At 46.4% G+C, this 23,264-nt stretch overlaps 1 protein-coding gene across 2 annotated transcripts in view; it reads right to left on the reverse strand.

The window, feature by feature from the left end:
• The window catches only part of ddr2a (discoidin domain receptor tyrosine kinase 2a), a 139,822-nt gene that overhangs the window by 63,543 nt on the left and 53,015 nt on the right, over positions 1–23,264 (reverse strand). For both annotated transcript variants that reach the window (XM_055642301.1, XM_055642300.1), the window contains exon 3: positions 887–988. In XM_055642301.1, coding sequence (XP_055498276.1) covers positions 887–965 — 79 coding nt within the window. In that variant the 5' untranslated portion in view covers positions 966–988. The remainder of the gene's footprint in view (positions 1–886; positions 989–23,264) is intronic.

Consider the following 23,264-nt stretch of genomic DNA (forward strand, 5'->3'; position numbering starts at 1 on the left):
AGCTAGAGTGTGGCCGTGACCTCCATCTACATCATTGGTGACCTTTGGACTGTCTTTAATCGGAATTTATCTTGCACTAAATAATATTCTCTTTATTCTGCACCTGTACACTGTGGACAGCTTGATTGTAATCATGCATAGCTTTTTCGCTGACTGGATGGCACACAACAACAAAAAAAGCTTTTCACTGTACCTCGATACATGTGACAATAATAGACTAAACTATTTCTATTAGCTGAATGTCACAGGACATAGGTTCAAGGTGAAGGGGAAAATATTTAATAGGAATCTGAGGGGTAACTTAGGGTGTTATCACAGGAGGGAAATTGGTCTGCCAACAGTCATAGAACACTAGATACATGAAACAAACAAAGGGTGGTGGGTGTATGGAACAAGCTGCCAGATGAGGTAGTTGAGGCTGTGATTATCCCAATGTTTAAGAAACAGTTAGACAGGCACATGGACAGGACAGGTTTGTAGGGATATGGACCAAGCGCAGGCAGGTGGGACTAGTGTAGCTGGGACATGTTGGCTGGTGTGGGCAAGTTGGGCAGAAGGGCCTGTTTTCACACTGTATCACTCTATGACACATTGACTATGACTAAATAGCCAAGGTGGGATGAAGCATGCGTACAAACAGTGTGGCTCCTTCACTGTTCCTCAAAGTGTGACAAGTAGACACAAAATGCTGGAGCAACTCAGCGGGACAGAGATCTCTGGAGAGAAGGAATGGGTGATGTTTCAGGTCGAATCCCTTCTTTTTCAGACTGAGGGTCTTCACTCCAGTGATGCTGCCTGTCCCGCTGAGTTACTCCAGCATTTTATGTCTATTTTCTCTGTAAAGCAGCATCTGCAGTTCCTTCGTACAAAGTGTGTGCCTGCTCACCTGGGTTCACCTGGGCGCCTGCAAGCCCAAGGCAATGAAGCAGCATCAGCAGCATCATTGGGAAGGAAGCGTGGATCATTTTAAATGGACGGACTTCGAGACCTGAAGAGAGAATCAGAATCTATCGTGAGTAAACCAGTAAGCATTTTATCTCTCCATAAACATATTTAGATTTAGTCACAGATGTCTGAAGAAAGGTACAGACCCAAGGTACTGAGGAGGATCTTTCTACTAGTGGGAGAGTCTAGGACCAGAGGTCACAGCCTGAGAATTAAAGGATGTTCACCAAGATGGTGGTGAATCTGTGGGATTCATTGCCACAGAAGGCTGTGGAGGCCAAGTCAACGGGTATTTTTTTAAGGTATAGAGAGATAGATTCTTGATTAGTATGGCTGTCAGGGGTTATATAGAGAAGGCGGGAAAATTGGGTTAGGAGGGAGAGATAGATCAGCCATGATCGATTGGCAGTGTAGTCTTGATGGGCCGAATGGCCTAATTCTGCTCCAATCACTTATAAAAACATCACCTATCCGCTTTTTTCCAGAGATACCTCAGCACTTTTCGATACAATGTTTTTGTGCTTCCCATATTACTGCACATTACTTGTAGTTGATATGATACAATACGATAGAACTTTATTGATCACAGGAGGGAAATTGGTCTGCCAACAGTCATAGAACACTAGATACATGAAACATGAAACTAAAGTGAGGAGTGCAAAGGATGGATGAAATGCAAAGATTGGGGGGGGAGGGAGGGGGGGGGGGGGGGGGGGGGGGGGGGAGGGAGTCAATCTGCCCCCACGACAGAAGGAGGAGGAATTGTTCAGTTTGATAGCCACCGGGAAGAAGGATCTCCTGTGGCGTTTAGTCCTGCATCTTGGTGGAACCAGTCTGTTGCTGAAGGTACACACAAAAAGCTGGAGAAACTCAGCGGGTGCAGCAGCATCTATGGAGCGAAGGAAATAGGCAACGTTTCGGCCCGAAACGTTGCCTATTTCCTTCGCTCCATAGATGCTGCTGCACCCGCTGAGTTTCTCCAGCTTTTTTGTGTACCTTCGATTCTCCAGCATCTGCAGTTCCTTCTTAAACACTGTTGCTGAAGGTGCTCCTCGGGTTGACCAGTGTGTCAGGGATGAGCTGTATTGTCCAAGATGCTCTCAAAGAACTCATCTCCCCGCTGCCTTCAGGTAGAAGATACAGGAGCCCCTCCAAGAGCTTCTTCCCCCATCTCACGCTATTAACTCACTCAATCAAAGCGTGAACATTACTAGGCAGTATAGAATATTCATTGGTATATGGTGACTCTCTCTGAATACTAATTCTGTTGTGCTGAAGCAAAGCAAGAACATTGTCCATCTCCCCGACTGCCTTCTTGTAGAAGAAACAGGTGAACCTGAAATCTGTTTTAATGACGAAGGATGCCTTGAACGACACTCCCCCAGGTGGTGGAGAGACAGATACAATAGTAGCATTTAAAAGACTTGTGGATAGGCACATTGATGTGCAGGGAATGGAAGTACTGTATATGGTTTATGTGCAGGCAGAGGAGAATTGGTGTTGGCATCATGTCTGGGCACAGGCATTATGGGCTTGTTTCTGTCATTTACTCTTCTATCTTCTATGTTGTAAGCATTAGCTCCTGAAACATCCTTAAGCCCCTGTCCCAGTTTCCCGAGTTACTCACAAATTCTCCCGAGTTGTCCCCTTGATTCAAACTCGGAGGAGGCCGTAGGAGTCCGTAGATATTTCGTAGCGGCGCGTTATGCCAGCCGTAGGTACTCGGGGCATCAGGTAAGTCGGGACGTTTTTTCCAGCATGACAAAAAAGTCCACGAGTAAAAATATAGTCGGGAGGAGTTCGTAGATTTAAAAAAATCTTGATTTTTTTCCTAAGGTCCTTTTCAACTCGGCAGAGGACTTGGGAAAGTGGGACAGGCCCTTTTGAAAGTCCCAATTAATTCATCTCAATGTTTCATTTTAGCTTTTTTTTAAGTTTAGTTTAGAAATATAGTGCAGATACAGGCCCTTCATACAACAAGTCCATGCCGACCAGCAATCCACATACACTGGCACTATCCTACACAATAGGGGCAATTTACAATCTCAACAAAAGCCAATTAACCTATAAACCTGCATGTCTTTGGAGTGTGGGAGGAAACCTGAGCACCTGGAGAAAACCCACACAGGTCACAGGGAGAACGTACAAACTCCATATGGACAGCACCCATAGTCAGGATCAAAACCACGTCTCTAGCGCGATGAGGCAACAAACTCTACTGCTGCGCCACAGTGCCAATGTGTAATCACAGAAGTAGGAAAAATGCCAAGAAAGAAGGATTTAATGGTATCTGAATCATCTGCTTTTATGTCGATGTGGGCTGTCAGACTGGGATAAAACCCTCTGCTCTTCTTCAGCCTAGCACCAAGAGATTACTTACATTCCACTGAAAGGGGAGCTTAACACTTCATCCAAAGGTCAGGCCCTCGTATTGGTGCCAGATAGTCAACTTGACTTCAGTTTCCAGGTTGAAACTTGAGCCCTTACCTTCTGACTCAGTGGAGATAATCTACCAAATCACAGAAAGCTCAACAGGGCGTTACATTGCCTTGGTCTGCATGGGTTCCATATGGGATAACATAGTGGATTAGACAACAACTGCTGATTCGGTTAATTTTATTGGAATTTTGCAACTTTCCACACCTCTTCAGGAAAATTGTCATTTCAGCCACGGTGATGCAGCTGGTAGAGCCGCTACCTCACGGCGCCAGAGACCAGGGATCGATCCTGACCTCGGGTGCTGTCTCTGTGGAGTTCTCCCTGGGTTTTCTCCGGGCGCTAAGGTTTCCTCCCACAGCTTGAAAATGTGTGGGTTTGTAGGCGAATTGTCCCTCAGAGAAGTTGCTCCTGAGAAAGTGGGATAACGTAGAACTACTGTGAACAGGTGAACAATGGTCGGCGCAGACTTGAATTCTGTTTCTATGCCGTATTTCCAAACAATAGGAAACTTTTAAAAACAATTTAAAATGACTACTTAGGCTGCTCTTCTTATAAATTACTGTAACAACTACTCCAGCTCTTGTCAACATTGTTTGTTGATGTGCTGTTGCATTTAGTGTTTAGTTTAGTTTAGTTTAGAGATACAGCACGGAAATAGGCCTTTTGGCCCACCCAGTCCGCGCCGTTCGGCAATCACCCCGTACTCTAGCAGTATTCCACACACTAGGGACAATTTACAATCTTTACTGAAGCCAATTAGCCTACAAACCTGCACGTTTTTGGAGTGTGGGAGGAAACCGGAGCACCCAGAGAAAACCCACGCGGTCACAGGGAGAACATGCAAACGCCACACAGACAGCACCCATAGTCAGGATCGAAACTGGGTCTCTGGCGCTGTGAGGCAGCAACTCTACCGCTGAGCCGCTGTGCCAACCTAATTTATAAAACGTTGTGATTTGAAATCAAACTAGAAACTCAACAGCAACTACCCTGCAAACCATTGACCTTGCTGAGGATATTATTCTCAATTAGATTCTTAGTTAGAAATCACGAGCTTCTAAACGATAGTCACAGTGAAGCATGTTTATAGCTGACCTGTGCAGCAGCTATAAGTAGTGTCTCGATCTGCTGCAAGTTACTGTGGGAGGTCATACAAGTGGAATTTGCAGTTTTCCAGCAAATAATTTTAAAGCGTCATGAGGTTAGTAGCTCAGTTTAGTTTACTTTATAAATACAGTGAGGGAACAGGCCCTTCGGCCCTCCAAGTCCTCGCCGCACATTAACACTACCCTACATACGCTAGTGAAAATGTACAATTTTACCAAGGCAATTAACGCACAAAACCTATACGTCTTTGGGTATGGGAGGTAACAGAATATATCGGAGAAAACCCACGCAGGTCACGGGAAGAAAACACAAACTCCGTACAGACAAGCACCGGTAGTCAGGATTGAACCCGGGTCTCTGGCGCTGTAAGGCAGCAACTCTACCGCTGCGCCACCATGTGGTATTTGAGGGGTGGGACTCGGGAGTAGCAGCGGCAATTTTTTATTTCCTGTTCCCCCCCTCCTCCCCCCCCCACCCCCAAACAAGGGAATGCTGCCAAGAGGAAGTCTAGTAACCAATCGGCATGGGCTCGGTCGGCCGAAGGGCCTGTTTCCACGCTGAATCTCTAAAGTCTAAAGTAAAGTTAAAGTTACACTACAAGTGGGAGATTATTCAACCTATAATCACCTTCACTCCATAACCAATATGCTATAACATCAGATATGTCCTATTGGGATGCATCGCAGCTTAGTTAGTCTCTGCCCAAGACTGCAAGGGAGTTGTGGATGTAGGCCAGTCCATCACACAGACCAACCTGTCCACCATGAACTCCATCAAAATCACGCTGCCTCAGGAAAGCAGAAAACACAATCAAGGACAACTCACACCTCACGCTCCCCTATTCTACCGTGTCCCATCCAGCAGAAGATACAGAAGCTTGAAAGCACGAACCACCAGATTCAGGAACAGTTTTTCCCCACAGTTATGAGACCATTGAATACAGTCAGTACAAAGAGACTATCAGGAAAACGCCCATGAAATAGGGCATAATCACGACCTTCCAACCTACTTCATGAAAGATCTTGCACTTTTTCTTCCCCTGCACATTTTCTGTAACTGTAACTTTACATATCTGCTGTGCTGTTTACAAATCTGTTGTGCTGCCTCAAGGAAGAATTTCATCATTCTGTTTCCGAATATATGACACTTGACCTGACTCTTGGCTAAAACACTATAGCACTATATTCTGCCGTGTGCGGACGTGGCGTCGAGGAACGAGAAGCCGAAGCGAAGAAGTGGAAGCATACAACGCCAAACAGCCAAATAACCTAAAGGGCGCAACGCTAAAAAGCCACCTGTCCGAACAGGCGCAACGCTGAAAAAGCCAAATGACTGAAGGGGCGCAATGCCGAAAAGCCAAATATCGGACATGACAACGCCGGGGGGGGGGGTGAATCACCCTGGTGTCGGGGTCGGGGTCCGGTGGCGGTGCATTGCGGTCAGTGACTCTGGGTGGGCGGAGGGACCGGACTGTCCCCAACTGTGCAGCAGCTGACAGAGATGTTACCGGGTTTTCATCTCCATATGTGCGTGTGCTGCCGATCCACAGCCCAACGCTGACCCCAAGGGGGAGGGGGGAGGAGAGTGGGGGCTGCCCTGAGGGATGCGCTCCTGCGGCCACTTACAGCTTGGTGCTCGGGTTCAGAGTGCCCAGACACCCTCCAGCCCCGGGTGGTATTGTGTGGGGAAAATGACCCCCACCCGCCCATCTCCCACGGCCAGTGATGTGATGGACGCGGGAGTCTGGACCAATCTCTGACAAGTCCCGTCCGCCCCGGTGACGTCATGTCCGTTATTTGGCTTTTCGGCGTTGCGTCTGTTCGGTGAGTTGGTTTTTCGACATTGCGCCTTTTCGGTTATTTGACTTTTCGCCGTCGTTTCCGTTCGGTTATTTGGCTTCCACTTCTTCGCTTCAGCTTCTTGTCCTTCGACGCCACGACCGGGTACCATATTCTGCACTGTGGCATTTTTCTCTTTACTCTCCCTGTTGCTCTTGTGCGTGACTTCAATGCACACATGTATGTATGTATGTATGTATAATTTGATAGGATAACATTTCACTGTACCTCGGCACACGTGACAATTTAAACCAATAAGTACGCGGTAGTATGCGGACCGCACGTGCACAAGTGCACATATGAAATAACTTTTCACTGTACCTCGGTATATGTGACAATAATAAATAAACTAATCTCAACTAAAGTCAAGCCCATAAGGTGCAATAATAAGTTAAAACATAAAGGCTACCAGGACCTGGTAACGGGGGGTATAAAATAAATTTTAAATAAAAACACAGTTGGTGTATCCTTTTTTGCGGAGTTTTGTGTTACAATAGAGCGATTGATTTTCCTTTCTTCTTTTTTTTCTTTTCTTTCTAGGGTCTTATTTCTTTTCTTTACTTCCTTCTCTAATTCCTTCCCTAAGGGGTTCTCTTCTCCCACCACTTTCCTGCACTTTCACGATTTTTGCTTACTTTCCTTACTTCTTTTATTTCTATCTTTTTTAAAGCTCAAAAAATGAAGTGGTACAACATAATGTAATAAGATATATGCAATGTATTAATGTGATTTACTGTACTGCTAATAAAAATAAAATTAAAAAAAACTAGTCAAGCTTCAAGATATTATCTACTGGCTCTTTGAAGCATTTGATAAAGTCTCTGATGGAGCATATGAGAAAGCATATGATAGACCCACCATCTCCCACCTCTGTGCCTCTATTTCCTCAGAAGGCTTAGGAGGTTCAGCATGTCCCCAACAACTCTCACCAACTTCTGCAGATGCACTGTAGAAAGCATTTTATCAGGATGCATCACAGCTTGGTTTGGGAACAGCTCCATCCAAGACCGCAAAAAAATGCAGAGAATTGTGGACGCAGCCCAGACCATCACACAAACCGGCCTCCCTTCCATTGAAGATAAACACAAAAAGCCGGAGTAACTCTGAGGAATGGGTGACGTTTCGGGTCAAGATCCTTCTTCAGACTGGTTAGGGATAAGGGAAATGAGAGATATAGGCGGTGATGTGGAGAGATAAAGAACAATGAATTAAAGATATGCAAAACAGTAACGGAGATAAAGGAAACAGGCTACAAAAGGCTATAAAGTAAACTGCTTGTAGGGTGCAAATGAGAAGCTGGACCGACTTGGGTGGGGGAGGGGTAGCGAGAGAGGGAATGCCGGGGCTACCTGTAATTAGAGAAATCGATATTCAAATCACTGGGCTGTAAGCTGCCCAAGCAAAATACTGCATGTGAGCTGTTCCTCCAATTTGCATTTAGCCTCACTCTGACAATGGAAGAGACCTTGGACAGAAAGGTTTGTGTGGGAATGGGAAGGAGAATTCAAGTGTTTAGCAACTCAGGTTGGTTCAGGCGGGCTGAGCGAATGTGTTCCACAAAACGATCGCCCAGTCTGCGTTTGGTCTCGCCGATGTATAAGGGTCCACATCTTGTACAACGGATACAGTGGATGAGGTTGGAGGAAAGTGCAAGTGAACCTCTGCCTAACCTGAAAGGACTGTCGGGGTCCCTGGACGGAGTTGAGGGAGGAGGTATAGCGGCAGGTGTTGCATCTTCTGCGGTTGAAGGGGAAGGCAGGAAGGGGTGGAGATGGGAAAATGTGGCTCGTGGTGGGATCCCGTTGGAGGTGGCGGAAATTTTGGAGGATGATGTGTTGTATGTGATGGCTGATGGGGTGGAAGGTAAGGACTAGGGGGACACTGTATCTGTTGCTACTAGGGGGATGGGGAGCAAGGGCGGAGCTGTGGGGTACTGAGGAGACACGAGTGAGAGAAGGCCTCATCTCATGATGTCAGGAGATGAAGGGACTTGTTTATACTCTCTCCATTAGGACTCCATTTACAAATTCTTAAGGGGTTGGCGCTCTGCAGGAACCTCCCGAGCAGTCCAGGACAAGGCCAGCTTAAGGATATAATCTTTAAAAAGACCAGAACTTTTTTCTCACCCCGGTCTCTCTGCCCTGAGGCCAGTTCTCTGGCTATATTTAAGAGGGAGTTAGATGTGGCCCCTCTCTCATCAGGTACGGGATACTGAGTTGGATATCATAGAAGTGCGAAAACGCACACCTCCAGATTCAGGGACAGTTTCTTCCCTGCTGTTATCAGACAACTGAACCATCGTCTCACCAACTGGAGAGCTACCTTATGGAGAGCTACCATCAGACTATTTTTGATCGGACTTTACTGGCTTTACCTTGCACTAAACGTTATTCTCTTATCATGAATCGGTACTGAATGGCTCGATAGTAATCATGCATTGTCTTTCTGCTGACTGGTTAGCACGCAACAAAAAGCTTTTCATTGTACCTTGCGTGACAATAATCTACACTGAAACTGAAATTCCACACTTAACATCTGCAAAAAAATATGATCCTCTGGCACTCTGCCCCTGTTGTATAACAAGCACTTCTGACAATGAAGGTTCTTGTCACACCATGGGGAAAGTGAATTGCTTCACGTATCTTGGGAGCTAACTCACAGGAGTGAACCCATCTCCTGTTCTCTTCTGAGACATGAATCACCTATAGCAGGCACCTTGAGTTCCTGGAGCAATATCACCACCGATGGATCTACAAAACCCTCCAGTTGCAACAGCAGCGAATGCAAACAAACGCTTACGGCCAATATCTCCTGCAGCGAACATAGACACAAAATGCTGGAGTAACTCATTGGGTCAGGCAGCATCTCTGGATAGAAGGAATGGGTGACATTTCAGGGCAAGACCTTTCTACAGACTGAAGAAAGTCTGTAGAAAGATTTAGACCCGAAACGTCACCCATTCCTGTTATGCAGAGATGCTGCCTGTCCCGCTGAGTTACTCAGCATTTTGTGTCTATCTTGGGTGTAAACCAGCATCTGCAGTTCCTTCCTCCACATCTCCTGCAGTGAGGCACAAAACACCCTCCCTAGTTCAGATGGGTGAGGCACACCGCTTGCATGCCACACCCCTGACCACCAAAGTCTGTATTCCAAGCTCCATCAACTCAAGAGATTATTTAGATTGGCAGCAGAATGTTCTTAAAATCCCTTTTTTTTAATAAGCGCATAATTCCCACCAAAATGGAGAAGCGTCTTTCAAAATGGCATTGAGAACCAAGACTCCATTTGTTGGGAACAGAGAGGAATTTAGTTTTTAGTCTAACCTCGTTTTTGATACAACATGGAAACAGGTCCTTGGGCTCACTGAGTCCATGTAGATCAACCATCACCCGTTCACACTAGTTCTATATCATCCCACTTTCAAAATCCACTCCCTACACACTAGGGGCAATTTACAGAGGGTCAATTATCCTGCAAACCCGCACGTCTTTGGGATGTGGGAGGGAACTGAAGCAGCCGCAAGAAACCCTCGCGGTCACAAAGAGAACGTGCAAACACCACACAGACAGCACCCGATTTCAGGATCGAACCATAAGACATCAAAGCCGAATTAGGCCATTTGGCCCATCGAGTCTACTCTGCCATTCGATCATGGCTGCTCTATTTTATTCTCTCAACTCCATTCTCCTGCCTTCTCCCCGTAACCTTTGACGCCCTTACTAATCACCAATCTATCAATCTCCTTTTTCAAAATACCTGATGTATTTGAGGATAGCCCATAAAAATAGCCATTGACTTGACTTCCACAGCCGTCTTTGACAATGAATTCCACAGCATCACCACCCTCTGACTAAAGATATCCCTCCTTATTTCAATTCTAAAGGTACATCCTTTTGTTCTAAGGCTGCGCCCTCTGGTTCTGGAATTTCCCATTTACAGGAATCCTCTCCACATCCCTATCTTTGGGTCTCTGGCGTGGCGAAGCAGCGGCTCTACCCGCTGCGCCTCTGCGACACAGTTTGTGGGGGATGGTACGTTCCAGCACACTCAGTTGACCCCCTCAGGAACCTCCTGCTCTACCTGTGGCAGCGTACAGGCCAAGTATGGGCAAGGATTTACAAGGATGTTGCCAGCACTAGCGGGTCTGAGCTATAGGGAGAGGTTGAGTAGGCTGGGTCTCTATTCCTTGGAGCGCAGGAGGATGAGGGGTGATCTTTTAGAGGTGTATAAAATCATGAGAGGAATAGATCGTGTAGATGCGCAGTCTCTTGCCCAGAGTAGGTGAATCGAGGACCAGAGGACCTAGGTTTAAAGTGAATTGGAAAAGATTTAATAGGAATTTGAGGGGTAACTTTTTCACACAAAGGGTGGTGGGTTTATGGAACGAGCTGCCAGAGGAGGTAGTTGAGGCTGGGACTATTCCAACGTTTAAGAAACAGTTAGACAAAAAAGCTGGAGAAACTCAGCATCTATGGAGCGAAGGAAGTAGGCAACGTTTCGGGCCGAAACCCTTCTTCAGACTGATGGGTGGTGCGGGGAGGTGGGGTGAAGAAAGACAAAGGAGGAGGAGCCCGAGGGCTGAGGGAGAGCTAGGAAGGGGAGGAGACAACAAGGGCTAACAGAATTGTGAGAATTCAATGTTCATGCCACCAGGATGCAGACTCCCCAAGCGGAATATGAGGTGCTGTTCCGGTGTTGCTCACTCTGGCTGTGGAGGAAGCCCAGGACAGAGAGGTCAAAAGAAACAGTTAGACAGGTACATGGATAGGACGGGTTTAGAGGGATATGGACCAAACGCGGGCGGGTGGGACTAGTGTTGCTGGGACATGTTGGCCGGTGTGGGCGATTTGGGCTGGACGGCCTGTTTCTATGCTGTATCACCCTTTGACTGTATGACTCTATTGCCATTTCCGAACTCACAGAACTGTAATGGAAGCAGCACATCCTCAATCTGAGAAAAATGCCTCCTTCTATACTTAGCCCATGTGTTACTGCGAATCTCGGATACTGTATAAAATGATGAAATACTATTGCAACTCTGCCCACTGCCACTAATGCAAAGCAGACCCATCGAGCAATGTATTCCACTCACACAGGCAAAGCTCCGAGTGAGAGAGAGAAAAAAAAAGGATCTTTGGTTTTTGACAAAACATTGCCTGGGATACAAAACCTCCCACATTGCTCTGTGCAATCACCGTTAGTCCGGTTCGATGGTGAAAGAACGCTTCAACAGCTATTTGAGCTGAGGATTGGGGTGAAGACCACAGCTTGAATCAGCAGTGAAGAACCCATAGGTTCTTCCAGAATAGAAGTGGGAGAAGTTCTACTGTATCACGGTGGTGCAGCGGTAGAGTTGCTGCCTCACAGCGCCAGAGACCCGGGTTCGTTCCTAAACTCAGGCGCTGCCTAAAGGGCCTCTCCCATTTTCACAACCTCTGCCGAGTTTGCCCTGGACTCATACTCGCAGCATGGTCGTCACGAGGTTGTAGGAGATCGTAGGTAGGTCGTAGCAGGCCGTGATGTTAGTCGTAGGTACTCGTGGCATCAAGTAGGTCGGGGCGTTTTTTTTTAGCCTGATGAAAAATGTCCACGAGTAAAAAAAGGTCGTGAAGGTGGGACAGACCCTTTGGTGTTGAGTTTGTACGTTCTCCCTGTGACCGTGTGGGTTTTCCACGGGCGCTCCGGTTTCCTCCCACACTCCATAGAAGTACAGATTTGTTGGATAATTGGCCCTCTGTAGATTGCCCCTAGTGTGTAGGATAGAACTAATGTACGGGTGGGTGATCATTGGACTTGGTGGGCCGAAGGGCCCGTTTCCTCGCTGTATCTCCAAAGCAAACAAAAGGCAAAAGAACCAAATATTCCCCCGCCTTCCGGAGCTTTTTGCTCAACTTGTATCCAGAGCAAAATAATCGAAAGGAGATCAGGGAATCTTTCAACATATCATCTATGTGACTGTGCGCAAATGAAACTTTTGAAAGACTCGCTGCTGTTGTTAAAAGCTCTTTACGAGAAACAATGGTGATGCTAGAATGGAAACTGTTGGTTCCACTGTTGCTTTTGGTAATGCTCACTTCCCGCCTCACTATAACTGAAACCTACTTCAAAGCCGGCCTCTTTATTTTGGCATTTGTGCCTTCTAGTTTCCTGAAATATTTATTCACTTTGCACAATGGCCGTTCATAGTTCATAGTTATAGGAGCAGAATGAGGCCGTTTGGCCCATCACGTCTACTCCGCCATTCAATCATGGCTGATCTATCTATCTCTCCCTCTCAACCCCATTCTCCTGCCTTCTCCCCGTAACCCCTGACACCCATAATAATCAAATATCTGTCACTCTCTGACAGCACACAGAGGGATTTGTTACAAAAAATATAAGCATTGACAAGACGTACTTTGCGGTTGTACCCTAGTCTTAAGTTTTGACCATCGTTTTTCCACTTCGAGCCATGGAGTCATGGAGCACAGAAACAGGCCCTTCAGCCCAACTAGCCCATGCCGACTACCAATGACCTCCTCAAGCAGCTTGTTCCATATACAGCAGTGTTTCGCAACCTTTTTTAGTTCATGGCCCCCCTTTGGGCTCTTTAATTGTGTGGCCCCCCCTGATTTTATTAGCTGAAATAAAAGTGGCCCCCTCCATTGAACCAGTGGCCCCCTAAATCCCCAAATCTTTCTTTGCTCCCCCTGAAATTTGCCATGGATGGCCCCAGGTTGGGAATCACTGATATACAGTACCACCACCCTTTGTAAAAACATTGCGCCTCAGTATCCTATTAAATCTTTACCCTCCTCACCTTAAATCTTTGTCCTCTGATTCTTCTTTCATCCTTGCAACATGTAAGGAACCATCAAGCTTTGATTGAAAGATACAGCATGAAAACAGGCCCTTTGGCCCATCGAGTCCATGCTGCCTGTCGATGACCCATTCACACTATTTCTGTCATCACACTTTCTCATCCACTTCCTACACACTAAGGGCAATTTTTACAGAGGCTAATTAACCTACAAATCTGCCAGCCTTTTATGTGGGGGGAACCAGAGCACCCAGAGGAAACCCACGTGGTCACAGGGAGGAGGTACAGACTCCATACTGACAGCACGCATAGTCAGGACTGAACCCTGGTCTATAGCGCTGTGAGGCAGCAACTCTACCTCCGCACCATGGCGCTACCGTGGATAATCATTCACGATGCGGCCGTTAGTTTCATAACCAATCCAAACAAATGGGGCATGAGTGATTCTGAGACAAAAGTAACTGCAGATGCTAGAATCAAGAGTAAAACACAAAGTGTTGGAGTAACCCAGTGGGTCAGGCAGCATCTGTGGAAGACATGGAAAGATGACGTTTCGGGTTGGGGCTTAGACCATTGCAACCAACGTTCATCTCTCTTGTATCTCTTCCGTGTGACATTAAACGTACAGAAGACCACCTTGCTGGTTGGAGCTGCTGCAAGATAGCATGCACTACAAGCCTACCTGGCCTTACATTTAACATGCACGTTGGTGAAAAGCCACGTGAATTCCTCCCAGATACTATAAATCCCCACTTCACTTTGACAACCACCTTATTCGCAAAATGCTGGAGTAACTCAGTGGGACAAGCAGCATCTCTGGAGAGAAGGAAGGGGTGATGTTTCAGGTCGAGACCCTTCTTTCAATAACTGCCTTCACAGTATACTCGTAGGCGAGGTAGTGTTGGCGGCACAGGGGCACAGGGGGTAGAGCCGCTGCCTCACGCGCCACTTGGACTGCTTAGCTCCCATATCAAGGCTTTAATATATTATCTCGAGCACAAGGGTTCATGTTCAACTCACGAGTAATGGAGTGATACAGCGTGTAAACAGGCCCATCAGCCCAACTTGCCCACACCGGCCAACATGTCCCAGCTACACTAGTCCCAGCTGCCTGCATTTGGTCCATATCCATCCAAACCTGTCCTATCCATGTACCCGCCTATATGTTTCTTAAATATTGGGGATAGTCCCAGCCTCAACTACTTCCTCCGGCAGCTCATTCCACACAACTACCACCCCTTGTGTGAAAATATTCCTATTTTCCCACCACAACTTAAACCTATGTCCTCTGGTCCTCGATTCCCCTACTCTGGGCAAGATACTCTGTGTATCTACCCGATCCATTCCTCTCATGATTTTATACAGCTCTATAAGATCACCCCTCGTCCTCCTGCGCTCCAAGGAATCGAGTCCAAGCCTACCCAACCTCGCCCTATAGCTCAGACCCTCTAATCCTGGCAACATCTTGGTAAATCTACGATGTTTCTTCATAGTCCTATGAAGAAAGGAAGGAATATAAATTCTGCGGCACTAACTCTGGCTATAACTTGGGTTGCTAGCTGCTGAAGCAAGCATGGGCTTTTACTAATGGATATTTGCTTCAAAATTGTTATCTTTTATGAATGTTGACAATACACAGGGGTCATTCAGTCTTGTTATTCTGTCGACTGCTGAGCAGAGCAAATGTTAGACGGTTAGTTTGGTGCTTACAGGCCAAGTAATAAGTAATACTTCTTCCAACAGATCATTTTCCTCATAGCACGCATTCTAACTCTGTGGCTCATATTCTGCCACAAATTGTATTCCCCATCAACTCCATAAATTATGAATAAGCCCACTTCAATAAATCGGACAATAAGCACATAGAACAGTACAACACAGGAACAGGCCCTTCGACCCACAGTGTTTGGGCCAAACATGATGCCCACTTAAACTAATCTCATCTGCCCCATCTGCATTTCCTTCTTTTCCCTACATGCCTCTCTAAAACCTCGCTAAATGCCACTATCGTATCTGCCTCTGCCTCCACCACCACCTCTGATAAAGCGTTCCAGGCCCACATCACTCTCTGTGTAAAAATGTGCCCCGCACATGTCCATTAAATGCTCCCCCTCCAACCTTATAGCTTTGCCCTCCAGAGTTGGACAATTCCACCTTGTGAAAAAGGGTCCGTCTACCCTATCTATGCCTCTCATAATTTTATATACTTCTATCAAGTCTCCCCTCAACATCTGACGTTCCCGAGTAAAAATTCCAAGACTCTCCAACCTCTCCCCCCGCAGCTGAAACTCTCTAATGCAGACAGCATTCTGGTAAACCTCCTCTGCACCCTCTCTGAAGCCTCCACATCTTTCCTGTAATTGGGGGGGGCAGAACTGCACGCAAAATTCCATTTGAGGCCTAACCAAAGTCCTACAGATCTGCATCATAACATCCTGACTCTTATATTCAATGCCTCTAGCAACGTTAGGCAGGGAAACCATATACCTTGTTTACCGAAGCATACTGAAGCCAAAAGCATCCTGAAAATCCCAAGTTAGGTGCCAGCTTCACTGAATGAGAGAAGTGTGATTGGTGAAGTCAAAGAACTTGCGTTGGAGTGTAAAGATGATAGAAATGACAAACATTGTATCTCAAATATCTCTTGCAGTGCCAGAGACCCGGGTTTGATCCTGACTACGGGTGCTGTCTGTACGCCGTTTGTACATTCTCCCCGTGACTGCGTGGGTTTTCTCCGAGATCTTCGGTTTCCTCCCACACTCCAAAGGCGTACAGATATGTAGGTAAATTGGCTCGGTACAAATGTAAATTGTCCCTAGTGTGTGTAGGATAATGTGCGGGGATCGCTGGTCGGCGGGAACCCGGTTTGCCAAAGGGCCTGTTTCCGCGTTGTATCTCTAAACTAAACTAAACTAAACTAAAAAACGATATAAAAATGGATATAAAGTGCCGCAGATGTATGCTAAAGAGAAATAAGCTCTCTTAGTTTGGCCATCGTGGAGAATAAGTTAGACATTCCAATCACGTGAGGAGCATGGGCAAAAATATTGCAATGTTTTCCCAAACACTGCAATAGTGCTTAGCAACCTATACTTTCTTCTGCCAACTCTCTGTAAATTCCATCAGTTCCTCTCCAACTTTAGTCCATTTACATGGAAGTTTTGAAACAAGTTTTTATGCCTGAATATTCACAACGGCAAAAAACATCAAATGTGCGATTACAATTTATTTGATGTTTTTACATATTTAAACCGCGATTGAGCATTTAAAAATTAATTATTCCAACGGCTACTCTGACTTTGGAAGAATTTATTTTAGGAATACAGCATGGAAACAGGTCATTCCACACCTACCCTGGCAGTGTGTTCCAGGCCCCTACTGTGCGGGGGTGTTAAAAAATACCCCCGCACATCGCCATTATATTTCCCCCCTCACCTTATAGCTCTCCCCTCGACGGTTGGACATTTCCATCTTGTGAAAACGCTTCTACCCTATCCACGCCTCTCATAATTTTATATACTTCTCTCAAGTCTCCCCTCAACCTCTGATGCTCCAAAGCCCACAAAGTCCACGCCGACCATCGATCACCCGTTCACACTAGTCCCATGTTATCCCACTTCCAGATCCACATCCTGCACACTAGGGGCAATTTGCAGAGGGCCGATTAAAGTACAAACCCGCACGTCTTCAGGATGTGGGAGGAAACCAGTGCACCCGGAGGAAACCCACACGTTCTCGGGGAAAGACTGCAAACTCCACACATGCAGCACCCGAGGTCAGGATCGAACTGCGGTCTCTGTACTGTCAGGTACGGCAGTGGTTCTACCAGAGCAAGATGACATGTTAATGCTGTACCGATGGATATTTTTGTGTTTGACGTCAATCCCAAACTAAGAGCAGCTATATCAACAATGATTCTGAGCACTAAAACTCTGCCGTTGAGCCAAAACTTTGGAAAACCACTCCTAGCAAAGAGTTTCATCTCTTGCTAATGTTAAATTATTTGCCTCTGAATGACGCCTCAAATTATTTGTCCTTCTATGTTGAATATGTTTTAAGCTCGCAACTGATTTTATTTCAGTTGAAGGCCACCAAAAAGAAATAAATATTTAATATCGAACCACTGAGTCGGATTCAAACTCAATATTGACCCAACATACGCTCTGAGGCCCCCCCCCCCCCAATGGGTCACATTGTAATCCTTTACGACGGCGCATTCTTTGAGGTGGCGCAGTGACGCGGCGGTAGAGTTGCTGCCTCACATCGCCAGAGACCCAAGTTCGATCCTGACTACGGGTGCTGCCTGTGTGGAGTTTGCACGTTCACCCTGTGACCACATACAGTAGGTTTCTTCCGGGTGCTCCAGTATCCTCCCAGATCCCAAAGATGTGTGGGTTTGTAGGTTAATTGTAGGTTGCCCTTAATATATAGGAGTGATAATATGTACGGGGTGATCCCTGGTCAGCATGGACTCAATGGGCCGAAGGGCCTGTTTCCACACTGTATCTCCAAAACTAAAACTGTATCGTTAAAACTAAAACATTTAGTGCACATCCTGGAAATACTTGACCATCTTAACAATAGTTTTAAAAAGTAAAATAATTTTGAGAGTTCTTGGTATCGTAAACATTTTTACAGTATCTCTTTTTATCTTTGTTGTGACTTTGCAAGTCCAAGAGAAAACCGCACATTAGGCTCCAAATCTGATGATACTGGGGATGCTGAGTTCTAAGAATTATGCCAAAATGTCAAGGCCTTTGAGTGTGTTGATGAAACTGGCTATATGGAGCTGACATTCCAAGCACGCATGTTATGCTATGCTCTATGGGCAACATGCCAAACTTCATTAGTTAAGAAACAGGGTGGTATAGTGAGGTGGAAGCCAGGAATCAAAATGAATCCTGTAAGGTGTAGGAAGGAACTACAGATGCTGCTTTAAACCAAAAATGGACACAAAAAGCTGGAGTTACTCAGCGGGTCAGACAGCATCTCTGGAGAAAAGGAATAGGTGACATTTCCGGTCAAGACTCTTCTTCAGGCTTCGACGGTGGAAGAGGCGGGTGGTGGTGTCTGGCCGGCGGGTGTAGTTGCACAACAGGTGGAAGAACGCTGCAGCAGGGAGAGACGCCATGCTGTTGGTCCCGGGTCTGTCTCTGTCAAGGACCGTCTCTGTGGGGGGTGTCCGGGTCTGAATCTCCCCGCGGTCAAAGAGGTCACATATGGACGTCCGCCTGGAGGTAGAGTCTGCGGCTCCCGGGTCGGCCTCTTCAGCCGTCTCAAGACCCGGGTACTGGACCCACCAGGAGGACCATCACACTTGGCTTCCAGGGATCATCGATGGTGATGATGAAGTTTGAAAGGTTCAATGGCTCTTTTGTTGTCACATGCGCCAAAGGTGCCGAGAAATATATATTTTTGTATATATATCAGTGGGATTGTTGCCATACATAAAGACAATCCCAGATTAAGTGCCCCATGCATCCACGGAGTCCATATGCAATGGTTGCCGGGTTTGGGTGCCGTTTTACACAGTGCAGGCTGCAGTTGGCCATAAAGGCCTGTTGTAGCCGTCACCTCAGTCAGATCGCCAGCGAGTCGTCCTTCTCCTCTCCGGGCCTTCAGCCTTGTTTCCTGGGGGGGGTTCCTCCCGCAGCCGACCTCAATGACCCCCCCCCCCCGGGTTCTTCTAGCGCCGCTGTGTCCAGTATCCACCGGTGTCGCCGATTCTCTCCCCCATCTGGTTTCCTGTCCACGGGGGCGAGTGGGAGACGAGACTCAGACCCACTCCGGGTGGGCTCCCCGGATCTGCGATCAGCTGCCTGTCGGGGTTTGGCAACCGCCCGCAAGGCCCTCTGAGAGCTTCCGCCGCCCGGCCCTGTGTCCGTTGTTGCTGGTCTCCGGGGGTGAGCAGGGTCTGGGTCAGCAGCGGCTCCCTTCAAACAGGCCACGACCCGCCATCTTGTAATGCGTCTTCAGTTCAGTTTAGTTTATTGTCACATGTGCTGAGGTACAGTGAAAATATTTTGTTGCCTGCTAACCAGCCAGCAGAAAGACTGTACGTGTTTACAATCGAGCCATTTACAGTGCGTAGATAGATGCATGATAAGGGAATAACGTTTAGTGCAAGGTAAAGACAGCAACGTCTGATGGGAGAGGGGAGAAGGGGGAGTGGCCAGGGTGTGACTGGTCCTTGATTATGCTTCTGGTCTTGCCGAGGCAGCGTGAGGTATAAATTGAGTCAATGGAAGGAAGGGAGCTTTGTGTGGTGATCTGGGCTGAGTCCACAATCGCTGCAATTCCACGCGAGTAAATAATAAGTAGTTTCGGAGGGAATTGATGGGGAGAGAATATGCAATGGGGGATTAAAATGGCAGTGGATATGATCGATGGGATTTTCTGGTGTGCTAGTATAGGCTTGATGGCCTGAATAGCCTCCATCCAAGTTGTAAGAGAATACGAGTGTATAATTAGGAATTCACCAGCCAATTTAACACATTGGAATCAACAACATTTCTGGGTCACATTTTATATTTCTCACAAGCCCGATCTATAGTGCTCTCCAAACAGATTATTAGTTTTGTAGGAGCACTTGGGATTTCTTTGGCTGTTCTATTTATTACCTGCACGGTAAAATGGATGCCAATAGAGACACAAGGCTTGTAATCCCAGCAGAAAACACATAGATACTTTAGATACACAGCACGTAAACAGGCCCGATCAGACCAGTGATCACCCCGTATACTAGCACCATCCTACACCCAAGGGACAATTTACTGAGGCTACAAACCTGTACGTCTTTAGAATGTAGGAGGAAACTGGAGCACCCGGAGAAAACCCCATGCAGTCACAGGGGGAGCGTACAAACTCCGTACAGGCAGCACCCATAGTTGGGCTCAAGCCCGGGCTTCTAATGTCCTATAAGGCAGCAACTCTACCGCTGCACCATTGTATATGCTATGTGGCACACACCTTCTCTCCCTATAACCAGTCCCCTGGTCAATATTCTTCCATTGCCAGCCCCATATTGCCCTCTACTTGCTAACCAACACCACCAACCAACGCCTGCATAAATAATAGGTAGAAACAAGGAACTGCAGATGCCAGCTAATGCACAAAGGGAGACAATGTGTTGGAGTAACTCTGCAGATCAGGTAGCATCTCTGGGGAACGTGGCTAGGTGACGTTTCACATCGGGACCCTTCTTTAGAGTCTAACCCGAAGCGTCAACTATCCATGTTCTCCAAAGATGCTGTCTGACCCACTGAGTTACTCCAGCACTTTGTCACCTTTGTGTATTAACCAGCATCTGCAATTCTTTGGTTCTGCAAAATGTACAACATACAACGAGACCCTTTTTCAGCCTGAAATTAAGTATGGTAACAAAAATAAGAATTGCCCAAGGTAGCCGTGAACCATATGTTGTTGACGTTGGTTTAAATAAGAGCAGAATGCTGGAAATACTCAGCGGGTCAGGCAGCATCTGTAGAGAGAGAGAGATGCAGAGCTATCCTTCAAAGTTAACGGCCTTTCACCAGTGCAGTTAAACAACCTGTGCTTATTAACTGGCCGTTGCAGAAGACGCAGGAAATAACTCAGGCATTGTCTGTATAACAGCTGTGCAGAATGCAGAAAGCCTCCAGAATTTCAATGGCGGGAACGTGCACAAGCTAGCAAACGTTCAAATGTGGCATTTATCAATAACAGCTTCCCAGCATCAAAGACTAAAGCATTCAACTGATTAGAAACATTGAGAAGAGACACTCGGAAGTAGAGGTATTCGCTGCTTGGACTAATACACTCCAATCTGAAATGCGGGCCAGATTTTCAATGGCAACTGGCAATATCTAGCAACCATCTGCTTCAAGAAGTTTCAAGGTTTGGACGCAGGGAGAATGAGAATTTAAGTGACACATCACTCCAAGCCCCTACATTGTGCCATTGAAAATGATTGAGAGAAATATTTCAATATCACTCCACTGTTGTTGCTATGTGTAACAGTTTAATCTTTATTAAGCTTAGGTTTAGGGCTATTGTGGTCCCGTGTAGCGAGGTACAGTGAAAAGCTTTCAGATCAGATAATACCCGACATAAATACAATCCAGTCAAATGCAAGTGCAATAGGTAGAACAAAGGAGAAGATACAGAGAGCTAGATATAGTTCTCATCATTGTAGCCCTTCATAAAGCCCTATCTCACTGTACGAGTTCATTCAAAGAGTTTTCCCGAGTTTGCCCTGATTCAAACTCGGTATTGGCCGCTCGTCGATACTCGGGGCTCTCGTGGACATTTTTCAACATGTTGAAAAAATTTTCACGAGTCTTCCAGAGCTTACCTGCCGTTAGCGAGTCTTCCCGAGCACCTGCTATTAGCGTTACGAGCCGCTAAGAGACGTCCCCGAGCTCCGACGTACCCGCTACGTTCATTCTCCGTGCTTACAACGAGTTTGATTTTTTTTAAACTCGGGAGAGCTCTTGAATGAACTCGTACCATGGGACAGGGCCAAAAGTCCAATGTCCACAATGGGGTTGAGGTGAATCTGACAGTATCCCTCGCTTATGGAAGGGCCTGATAACAGTGGGGAAGAAGCTGTTCCTGAGTCTGGTGGTGCGTCGTGCGTGCTATCAAGCTTCTGTACCTTCTGCCGAAGGGTAGCAGGGAGAAGAAGGGATGACCGGGGTCGGGCAAGACTTTGATTACGTTGGCTGCTATTCAGGGAGAATGCAAGGTGGAGATGGAGTCAGTTCTGAGCAGGTCAAATTAAATATGTCGATAAATATCAGGTGGTTAAAAAAAAATGTTCTGGAATGCACAACAATTATGCACCAATAAGTTCACGTTTATCGATGACCAGTGTTAACTAAAATACACAATGTTAATGTGCAGGTTTGTGTGTAGTGCACTGGCTTATACAGTGTTGTGCAGATGGACCTCAAGTCCATTGCTACTGTCCCACTCACCACAACATCTGTGACATCCAGCTGAGAATAAACATCATTCTCCACTTGAAACACAAGCTACTGGTAACACTTTTCCAAAATACTGGTACTCAATTCTAAGCTGTGCTTTTGTTGTGATGGTACATAGCAGCATAGTGCATGGGCATCTCTAACTTGCCTGAAAAGGGGTCTCGACCCAAAATGTCACCCATTCCTTCTCTCCAGATCTGCTGCCTGTCCCGCTGAGTAACTCCAGCAGTTTGTGTCTACCTTCTAACATGTCCCATTTGGCTGGGGAAGGGTCCCGACCCTTTCACGTTACCTATCCATGTTCTCCAGAAATGCTGCCTGACCCGCTGAGTTACTCCGGCACTCTGTGTACTCTTGGCTGCTTTAAATGTTCCTCCTTACATCTACCCCCTCCAGTATTTGACACAAGGTGCTGTGTTCTCGTTCCACCACTCTTTGAGATTTCTCTCCCCCCCTCCTGCCCCATCTCAATCAGTGTGAACAAGGGTCCTGAGCTCAAACATCACCTGCCAACGTTCTCCAGAGATTCTACCCGGCCAACTGCGTTACTCCAGTGTTTTGCATCTGTTTACAAATCGTGTTTATCTAATGCATAATGTAATTTAATGAATTAGAACATTTATTTATTTAGATTTGGAGTTCTGTAATTATATTAGGTTAAACAGTCCCTAACATTGAGCCTATTGATGGAAAAAAATTTGATAAATGAGGCTTAATTTTTATTTGCTGTGTCCCAGCACCTTTTTAGCTACAAAAATAGCGCTGCTTCTCAATGTTAAAATCGAACATTGATAGAACAGTGAAGGCCTGGTGTTTGTTGATTGTTAAATGAAAGATCTAATTTGCATCTGAAGAAGGGTCTCGTCCCGAAACATCGCCCATTCCTTCTCTCCAGAGATGCTGCACGTCCCACTGAGTTACTCCAGCATTTTGTGTCTATCTTCAGTTTAAACCAGCATCTGCAGTTCCTTCCCACACAGAGATCTTTTCCACAATCTGAAACTTAGACTCATAATCATAATCATAAACTGAATCCAAATTCGCTATGGAGACACAAACATTAACCAGTCTGTAGATTCAAACTGGCCTGAAACATCATCTGTTCATTTCCTTCCGCATGTACAGCCTGACTCACTGAGTTCTTCCAGCACTTTGTGCTTTACTACACAT

The sequence above is a fragment of the Leucoraja erinacea genome, chromosome 10 (genome assembly GCF_028641065.1).
Source record: "Leucoraja erinacea ecotype New England chromosome 10, Leri_hhj_1, whole genome shotgun sequence".
NCBI classification, from domain to species: Eukaryota; Metazoa; Chordata; class Chondrichthyes; order Rajiformes; family Rajidae; genus Leucoraja; species Leucoraja erinaceus.